General features: G+C 30.0%; 1 protein-coding gene across 1 annotated transcript; it reads right to left on the bottom strand.

Moving 5' to 3' along the window:
* Positions 1-288: 288 nt before the first annotated feature.
* On the bottom strand, positions 289-5,487 carry LOC113377172 (dopamine receptor 2-like). Its single transcript, XM_026617397.1, has 3 exons — positions 4,277-5,487; positions 545-626; positions 289-387 (listed from the first exon to the last, which is right to left on the bottom strand). The coding sequence occupies exons 1-3, from the start codon at positions 5,485-5,487 to the stop codon at positions 289-291; spliced, it is 1,392 nt and encodes a 463-aa protein (XP_026473182.1).
* Between the last annotated feature and the right edge of the window lie 5,506 nt (positions 5,488-10,993).

Here is a 10,993-nt window from a genome sequence, read left to right as displayed (position 1 = left end):
CAAAGTATTCATATGAACTATAAACACATAAATATATTTATATTTAATAGTGGGTTGTCGAAACAGTTCTGCTTTAATTTACTAACTCAGCTTTTAGTATGAAAATTCCTAATTAAAATTTACACTCTTCACTTTTGAATAGTTTAAAAATATTTATTTTTATTATGCAAATGGTGAAGACTCAAAAAAACATGTTATTGTTTTCTTTGTAAACAATGATTATTATGATTTTCACATTTGTTATGGTTAAATTTGTAAATATTGTGCTGATCTCTGTTTTATATTATGCTAAATGTAGGATTGTCCATAGTTATTTTGTCGCACTTGTATCCCATGTAAAGAGCACGTTGAATAATAACGTCTGGACGATAATCTGGATCCATATCTCTGCAAATATTAATATATAAATATTTTTGTTTTAAAATTATAGTAAAGATATGTAAATTCACACACATAAAATTGCGGGATCGGATGGACGGGCAAGTAGAGTGGCGTCTACAGTAGGTTTTGATCGGGTCCAATCGGGTTATCTATATTTAATTACCTGTGATTTCGATTTCAAGGTTGGTCGGTATTTTTTTCGGACTTTTCTCGGACAACATGCACATAAGATTCTGGCGAAAGCTCTGGAAATTAAAAAATATTAAACATATTTGTAAAACTTACTGCACATAAACAATCATTATTGTGTAATTCATTGAATATCTCATGATTTACAATTGAGTCGATTCAAGAATGATTTATGTTCGAAATTTAATATAAGAAATACTATTTTGCAATTTTGTAAGAATGTTGGTAATATTTAAGCTTGTTCTAATATTTTGTCATTTGTAATTTGAATCTTCTGACATTTATTTATGGTATAGCACTCTCTCCGACCCAAGTGTTAATAATATAAGTTAGGTTGTGATAATCAGAATTATAGAAATGCATTTTTCTTAAAATATATAAAAGCTAAAATAAATTATTAAAAAAAAATTGAAATTCCTACTATTTGTAATGAAATTAAACTGAAACTATAATATGTTATCTGATATAGGATATATTACCTAATTTTTTTGCATCTAATCTAAAACGTTTTTATAATAATGAAGACATAATTTATTTAAACGGTTTATGCTATGTTGAAATTAATATTTTTGAAATCATTTATTAATGGAATTACTTAGTTATCACTCTACAAATAAAAAATCTTAGCATACAGCTAGAACTGTAAATTAATTTTATATCCTTTATTGCTAGTAGTATATATATATATATATATATATATATATATATATAAGATTTGTTTTTATATACATAATCACCCAATTATAATAATTATAAATAATATTATCAATTACTATATAACGGTCAGAATATGAACGACGCAGTATGCTTGTTGAGCCATAGCTGTTATATATATATATATATATATATATATATATATATATATATATATATATATATATATATATATATATATTTATATATATATAAGATTTGTTATTATATACATAATCACCCATTTATAATAATTATAAATAATATTATCAATTACTATATAACGGTCAGAATATGAACGACGCAGTATGCTTGTTGAGCCATAGCTGTTATTGTATGTTAGAGATAACAACAACACGTGTTCAGAATAACGTTTTTTTGCAAGGCTTTCTAACTGCAAAACCACAAGCTGCGCCTTAAATAAATAAGGAATGCTTAGTTTCTGACTCACATATAACGATACATATAACGAAGTTCGAACGAGCATTCTAGAAAATGATTGCGTCATCTTGATAAGGAATATAAAAGCTGCAGGATGATGGAATCGTTGTTCATTCCTAGTTCATTCTTAGTTCATATTTCAGTCAATATAGTTCAGTCGTCAATAAGTTATCATAATGTTCAATCAATGATGTTATATTTAAGTTCAGTTGTTCAAGTTATATGACAAGTGTACAAGAATCTTCAAAAGTCTTCATCTGTTTTACCGATTCGCCTTCACAGTCTGGTATCAGCTTGATACTTAGCAGCAGAAGAACCTACATTTTGTTGGCTCCGTCGCCGGATGGGGAACAACAATATATATATATATATATATATATATATATTAAATATATATTCAATAGATAAGTCCTGGATTTTTTCAATATATTGATTGTTTCTTTTCCGAACAGTAAATCCAATAATAAAAAACAATTTGTTAAACTGAGTGTGTTAAAGTCTTGTGAAGTCGCAACATTTACAAATATCCTCGGAAAAAATCGAGTGTTTTTAACAAAAAATATTAGTGATATGGATATATAAATTATTACAGAATAAACCTGATGATGGAACGTATCTAGTTCCGAAACGTCGTTATTAAACATCTTCAAAATCAAATTGTTTTGTATTATTGGATTTACTGTTCGGAAAAGAAACAATCAATAAATATATATATATATATATATATATATATATATATATATATATATATATATACCTAATGAGAAAGCTACTCATTGTCATCATAATGGATTATGCATCTAATAATATTATTCCGAGTCGCATAATTAGTGGAGAAAAAGAAAAATGAACAGAAAATGAAAAAATATGTTATTATGTTCTCTAACGGTACGTTATAAAAATACAAAACTTTGATAAAAGAGAAATACAGTTGCTTTTGATCGGAACGTATGCTAATGATCCGAGAACGGAACAGGAAGTCTAATTTCATTTTTATATTATAAAGAAAATGTTGGAACTGATAGACAAATAGCTAGTGAATAAAATTCATGAATAAATATAAATTATTTTTACTATTAGTTTTTGTCAGAAAAATTAATACAGTGGTGCCCCGCCTTGCGAGCGAATCGTCATATGTGTTTTTCGAGATACGAGTCGCGGCTCGTTTGCTTCTTTATACGAGCAAAATTCATGATACGAGCCGCCAAAGAAGCGATGCCGCTAGTATCACAAAGCTCTAGAGCAGCGTTTCTCAAACTTATTTCTTCCAACGCTCCCTTTGAAAATCAAAATTTTTTCAAAAGTGAAAGCAAATAAAACGAGTGTATACATGTGAAAAAAATTAGTTAGGGGCCTCTTATCGCCCCCCTCGATATTACAATCGTCCACCTGGGGACGATATCGCCCACTTTGAGAAAGACTGCCACTTTGAGAAAGAAAGTATTCGAGAACGTGCGAGTGAGAGGCCCAACGGAAACTTATGGCGGTGCGAATGAAATAGATTCATCTCATAGTAATTGTATCAAAGATTTTTGTATGTGAAGTCGCATTCAGCTATCATACAAATATTAAACGTAAATTATTTTGAAGTTAAAAAATTCAATTAATCAATTTTAATGTTGTGCATTTGTTTGTGCAATATGGGACAAAGTTGAAAAGTTTGTGGATAAAAATTACTCCGAAATAGATGCAGCTGGTCGAGCATCAGAGTTGTTTGATGAAACATGTGCAACTCATCTTCGCAATACTATAATTAGTTTAAAAAAATGCTCATTGGATAGTTTCTTTAAAATCAAAAACTAGTATAATGATAGCTTAATCATTTTTTTATCTAGAAATTTATTATGTTTTTGAAGAATATGTATTTTGAAGAATATGAATATCATTTTGAAGAATATGTATTTGATCTTATATTATACGAGTATATATATATATATATACATATATATATATATATATATATGTATATATTATAAATGTCTCATTTATCTTTATTAATAATAAAAACACTGTGCTATGAATTGAATAGCATTTCAATGTATTTATATGGAAAATATTGCTTCGAAATACAATTCGACATGCGAGCGAGCTTACGGTTTACCACTGTATTTTGAACAAATTTCTGATTTTTCCTCTGGTTTTTCATATTAAACGTCTCTATTTCTGTATAAATCAATCATATTTTTTTTGGATTTGACTAGAAAATTATAACTCAATGAATTTTATTGAATATAACCATAAAACGTTTTGAAAGCAAATGTCGAAATTTTCTCAGAAAGTGCTTAAAAAATTAAAAGACAAAGCTGTTAAAAATTTAGAGAAGTTGCAGTTTTCTTAATTACTCGAATATTTTTAGATGTCGGTAAGTTTTTGTAACATATCTCAAGGCAAATTGTTGTTTCATATATTCATTTAGTCAATTATTAATCAAATTTTTGTTAGTAAAAGATAATCTTTTACAATTTGTATCATTAACCCGGTTACGAGCTATCGCTCTATTTTGAAAAGTGTATAAGTGTGTTTGTTACTGTTCGCATGCATATACACAGACAAATGTATATAACCCCCTTACCTTCTAAAATCCTTACTCCAGCATGCATATATTACCGGATTCATGCTAGAATTGATCCATCCGAGCCACGTGACTACCGCCGATACTATTTCTTCGTGTTGGATACAATTCACGCACAACCCAGATAGGAGATTGACGACGAAGAACGGCAGCCAGCATATAATAAAAACGCCCATGACAATTCCGAGAGTTTTTGCCGCTTTTTTCTCTTTAGCGAATTTTGCAATTTTGCGGCTTAGCGAAAAATTTTTGTTTATGTGCTTAGTGCCCATTCTGTTTGAATTAAGACGCCCGACCCCGTTGTGATGTAAAACAGTGGGCGAGTCATCGATGTCCGGCGCCTCTTCAGGTGTCGATGTCGCCGTAGGGGTAAGATAGACGGCTCCGGAGTGCTCCTTGGCGGTGCCCCCACGATGGATGCGCAGTGTCAGTTCCAGTTCTCCACTAGCCATCATCACTTGCTTAGTTCCAATTTTCAAGGATTGAGTCTGTATTATTGCGGCTCTGTATATGCGATAATACGTAAAGACCATTACGAATAGTGGTAAATAAAATGAAATCGTTGAAGAAAACACGAGATAGCCTAGATGTTCCGTAAAGGGACATTTGTAATCGGGTAATTTACTCGTGCGAACGGCCCTCCACCAGGCTATGGCTGGGAATGATATAGCGCTGCTGCATATCCAAACTGTCGCTATCAGCAAAATCGCACGTTTTCGCGTCATTTTCTTCGGGTATGTAAACGGATCGGTTATGGCCCAATATCGATCCAAGCTTATAACACAAAGGTTCAGAATGGAAGCGGTGCTAAACAAGACATCCAGGGAGCGCCAAATGTCACACCAGTCGGAGCCAAAGAACCAAGTGTTGTCCAAAACTTCGTAGATGGCACTGAAGGGCATTACAACCATTCCTACTAGACAGTCCGCCACGGCTAAAGACGTCACAAAATAATTAGTCGACGTATGCAAGTAACGCTCTCGGGCTACTGCCAGGATTACAAGCATATTTCCAAATAGTGTAGAAGTTGAAAAAAGCAACAAAAAAATCAATAATCCTGCTTTCTTTTGAGCCAGTTTAGACCAATGCAACCACAGATCCGTCTCGATATTGTCGATTTCTGTGTCATTCCACAAATTTTTATAGTCAACTGTCGGATAATAATCAGAACTATTTGCGTCTGTCCAAACGTCGTTGAAACTGATATTCATGACAGTAATAACTTCACAAATACCTGTTGCATCAAAACTTATCTCATTAAATTCTATTTGTTATAAATCATATTTTAGTCGTGCCAGAAAGAACTAGATTTCAATTCCATTGTATGTTTTCTTCATGTTTGATATACCTGAAATAGAAATTAAATGTCAATATTTTCTCGATTATCTTTATGATATTTACAAAATTCTGGAAACACAAATCTGCAAAATATTTTCGATTTGTATATGATATTACCTATATGATATTTATTGGACAGATATAATATAAACTATATACACAATAAAAAAATCTATATGATACAATTATAACGATATTTAGTATAATATAGTTTTATATGGAAAAGACAATTATTATTATTTTTAATAAATTAGAGGGCGTCCATTAATCACATGATTAATGGACCTCCCCTCCTTCTTGGTGATACGTTGTGATATTTAAAATTACCACTCCTCCACACAACATTACGTGTATTTTTAGAACCTAGAAAAAATCTTGAAATGTATTAATATTTTTTAAAAATTTTTGATTTTTTTAAAATTGAGGTTAAAAATAAATGATATCTTACTTGAACCTTCTCCCCCCCCCCAAGTGGTATTTCTTGATTTTTTGTCAAACCCCTCCTCTTTAAAGCTCACGTGATTAATGGACGCACCCTTATGATTAATTATTTTAAACATTTTTGATTTTTTTAAATATTTATCTTGAATCTTTTTTAATGTTCTCATGATTCTTATAATAATAATTTTTTTGTGCCAAATTAAAAAATTTATCTTTTTTAAACCATTTTATATAAATAAATCCATGACTTTAGCATATAAATTAAAGTTAATCATAAATCAGAAAATAAAAGTTTTTATAAATTATTGAGGTTTGCTGGAAATTTTAAGAGAAAGAAGAAAGTTGTTTAAAACAGAAAATTTTCTAATATTGTTTCTAAATTAATTCTAAATATTTTACTAAAATATTACTTCAAACCATTTCGATCATTTTTACAAACATAATGTTTTCAATATATTTGTCCACATTATATATTTATTCTATGAAAAATTACAATTCGCATCTTTTAACCATAGCCAACTCCTTAGTAATAGTAAACTACCGTCTATGATTGAAACAAAAATTGATACTTGATCTTATTATAAGTCAACATTGATTCCTAGTGACAATTGAAAGAATTTACTTTTATTATTTATAAAAAAAAAAAGAGTTCATATTGTAATCACTGAAAAAAATATTGGTATTATTATCTATCTATACCGATTCATTTTTCCAAGATGCCATTATTTTATACAATGTCTTTCACAGCTGACAATTGTAAATTATCAAATTTGTTAAATGTTCTTAACTGGACTGTTGTAAAAATATGTCAATAACAATGTGTCTGAAACTCAATTACTCATAATATTTATATTCATTATGTCAATATCCTGAGGACGGGTTACTTCCAAAGTTAGTGGGGGTTGGTCATACATTTGGAGCCACAACAGGATTTTTCAAAATTTTACCCAATCTTTGGGTCACCTGTGCGACTTTTTTTACCCATGCACATCGACCCGCCCTAATGTATATGTTAATAAATATGTTTATATAATATTGTATTGTTATTAAAAAGAAGTTTGTTACTGGACTTGGACATATGTATTTTCAACAGTAAAATATAAAACTGACAACAAATTGCACTTTATTAAATAAACAGGGGTAACAGCTATTTAATTATTAAAACTGCAATTCGAGAGCATATATTCGTTTATCCCGCTATCCATAGCATGTCTCTATTAATCAGGGGTAGAGGCGATTCAGCTCGGGCTGGTGATGAAGCGTGACGTCAGGCGGCCGCTTTGAAGTACTCGTCATTCGGCTCGTCTGCACACCTGATTTTGCAAATCAACCAGGTGGAAATGACGTCGCAACTTGCCAACTGTTAATAATATAATCGCTAGCAAAATAACCAAATAACTGGGTCAAAGTCCTGGGTGCCTTTTAATCATTGTTACTCGACTAAGCGATGCCTCTATTTAATGAAATAATTTCATTGGCTTTTGGCACGTTTTTGTAATATAATTATTATGTTTTAATTTTCACATGTGCACTTCTCATCTTTTTACTATGTGTATATATATATATATATATATATATATATATATATATATATATATATATGGGGTAGAGCGGGGTTTAAAGATCCGCGTGTAAAAAGGTTAACCACCGATATCTCAAAAACAAGCAAAGTTAGCAAATTTTAACCTGCAATGCTTGAAAGTAGAGAAAAAAAATTGTATAACCAGCCTTCACCTTGATCCTTACGACGTTGCTATCGGGAGATTAACGGAAAGGTTTGAAAATCCATAACAAAAATATGTTGTATCGTTGTTAGTTTTTTTCGTTGTAAGGAATGTTGTTTTATTTATCTTAATATAAGTTTTAAGTATACGTTATTTAATTCTTTTATAAGATGCATTGTTATTTTTAAGTTAAATTCAACAGTTTTTCATATATAATCTCTAAAGACGCTTACACTTTGGTGGGTGATCAACTGAATCTTTACCCTGCCAATAGTGTAAACAATAATAAATATTAAATAAAAAGTAATTTGGGTTAAAAAAGCTATTTTACAAAAGATAAATTGAATAAATAGTTATTCCAACTCTGCTGATCAATATTTTTGACAAAATACTAGATCAAGGTTATACACAGTGCCACCTCTGTTAAAATTGTACCAATAAAATTTATATTTTGCATTTGATTAATAGTTTAGCTATTATTTCATAAAATGAGATATTGGACCAGTTTGACCCAGGCCGTTCCATTTTATTGCGCCTATGGGTAAGTAGAACATTTTTGATAACCAGGAAAAAAACATATTTTGACAATGATAAAATAGCTGTGATTTTTCTGAACAAAGTCAAATAGTTGTTTGTTCAATATGTGTTAATTGTTGTAATAAAACTATATAATTGCTCAAAGTCAAATTGGACCGCCGCCCTTTGGAAATTGGACATTTGTGCCCCGCCCTAACCTATATATGAAATCTTTGTGCCATGTTTTTCCTCGCAACTTTTTTCCGAAACGGTTTGACCGATTTTTATGTGATTGTATAATAACGTTCAGCATGACTGAGAATCAGCCAACATCTAATTTGTATAGGTACACTTACCATAGGGCAAAAATTGAAAATTTTTGTATTTCTTGAGGTTTCCAGGTTGAAGATCCACAGATTATATTTCTACTAAATTAAGATGAATAGATGCTATAACTATTCCTTTACCGTATCGAGTAAAAATAATTTCATTACAAATCGTTCATTATTTGAAAATCAATCATTTTCAAGAAAAAGTGTGGAGTTACAACTTACCCCGCGTTTGGGGCTAGTTGCAACATCTACCGGGGCAAGACGTAACGATAAAAAAATAAGAATAATACCTCTGATGAATTATTTTTTACTCATTTTTAGGAAAGTAATGCTTTTTATACATCAACGTAAGCTAACATTAATACAAATAAAATATAGAGTGTTTTCTGTGATAGAAATTCTTATCATAAATCAACGTAAACTACAAATAAACAATATAGTGTCTGCTATAACACAATGTACATTTACTCATATCTTGTATATTACATCTAATCATTTTCACTTGAATCTATATATAATTCTTGTATATTACAACTTGTCAGGTTTTGTTTCAAATAACCTCAGGTGTGATTTTTTTTACATTATTCAAGACAACTATCTAAACAATTCAGCAATAACAAAAATTGTTACACATTATCAAGATTGATGAATTTGAAGCAAATTTAGATATTTGAAATTAGTGGATAATAAATACGCAGGCTGAATTTTTGGGATAAAACATATTATATTACATGTCAAAAATTGACGCACCTGCACAATTCTGTATATTGCATCGGCCTGTGGGAGAGTAGCTGTGACAATAATATGCAGGGCGGTTTACATGTGAAATCGAGACAAAAAACAAATTTAATATCGTTTGAAACCCTATCGAAAACGCCTCTTACTACATATCCCTGTTACAACCTAGCTCTTCTATCAATTTATTTTAATTAAAAAATTATAGACTTTTATTTAGTTTAGAATTTGTAAATAAATTAGATATTTTTGTAGTTCAATTCACTGAATCGGGGATTCAATGTATATCGAAACATAGAAATACTTAACTAATATTTAGCTTACGTTCATTCATTTGTTTTTAAGCGTAAATTAACTAAAAGCTCTTAGCAGGTTTATTGTGAGATTGTCCATTGCCTTTATCATCGCAGTGCTGACTGTTTCTGAGATCAAACAAGGGACGGACTTCGTTACAAACGAGCGTGTATACTTTTATACATATATTCATAATACACATATCTATATCCATATCCATACATATATCCATAAATCTCCATATAGCACCATATCTATAATACACACACACATATATATATATATATATATATATATATATATATATAATATACAGCTCGAAGGCATCAATTTGCATGCTTTAAGTGAATGTCAAATATCCAACTTGGTTAATTTATGAGATACGAAGCTGTCACAAACAAACCATATTTGGTTTCTTCTTCAACCATAGCATGCAAATTTAACTGTAGGACAGGGCGGGCACACAGTTTCAATTTGACTTTCAGCAATCATATTGTAAAAACCAAACAAATTGTATCACAACAAATAACACATATCGAACAAACAACTATTTGACTATGCCCTGTAAAACATCCAGATAATTAATCATTATAGTAATGTGTTTGCTTGCTGTTTTTTTTTTAATTTGTAACCTGGCCAAAAGGTCCAATGTCCTACTTTAATTTTAAAGAGATTTTACAAAATAACAGCCACAATATTCAACTAATGCAAAATAAAAATTTCATGGATGTATTTATTACAAAGATAGCACAGTTAGCATCCTTGATATGTTATTTGGTCAGAAATATTCATCAGCAAAGTCCGTATAACTATTTATTTAATATCTTTTGTAAAATTGCATATTTGAATTTATTTATTTTTTTATTTGCTAATTTTTATTACTCACACTTTTGCCATGGTAAAGGTTCAGTTGATCCTTCAAACAATTTTTCAGCAGAGTTTTGTAGAAAAAAAATAAATAAAGATATATCATGCCAGATAAGGATTTGTTACCCCTGTAAAATTTTATAGAACTGTTGAACCTAACTTAAAATTAACAATACCTATTATAAAACAGTAAAATACCGTATACTTAAAAGCTATGTTAAGGTCTCGTAAAATAAGCAACAGTGCTCAAAGCCAAAACAAATAACAACAAAAAAAATATTTATGCATACATCCTTTTTTCTCTACTTTCAAATATTGTTGTTAAAACATTCTTAATTTTACTGGTTTTTGAGACATCAGTGGTGGATCTTTTCACCCGCGGATTCATAAGCCCGCTCTACCCTATCATTAAAATTATAACTATAATTATAATTATAAATATGTATGGTGTAGTTATTTTTATCTGTAAA

This window comes from Ctenocephalides felis, unplaced genomic scaffold, assembly GCF_003426905.1.
Source record: "Ctenocephalides felis isolate EL2017-DRISC unplaced genomic scaffold, ASM342690v1 CF-g0.4_SCAFFOLD_01886, whole genome shotgun sequence".
NCBI lineage: Eukaryota > Metazoa > Arthropoda > Insecta > Siphonaptera > Pulicidae > Ctenocephalides > Ctenocephalides felis.
Note: the sequence above shows the minus strand (reverse complement) of the source record. Positions and strands in the feature narration are given on the sequence as shown.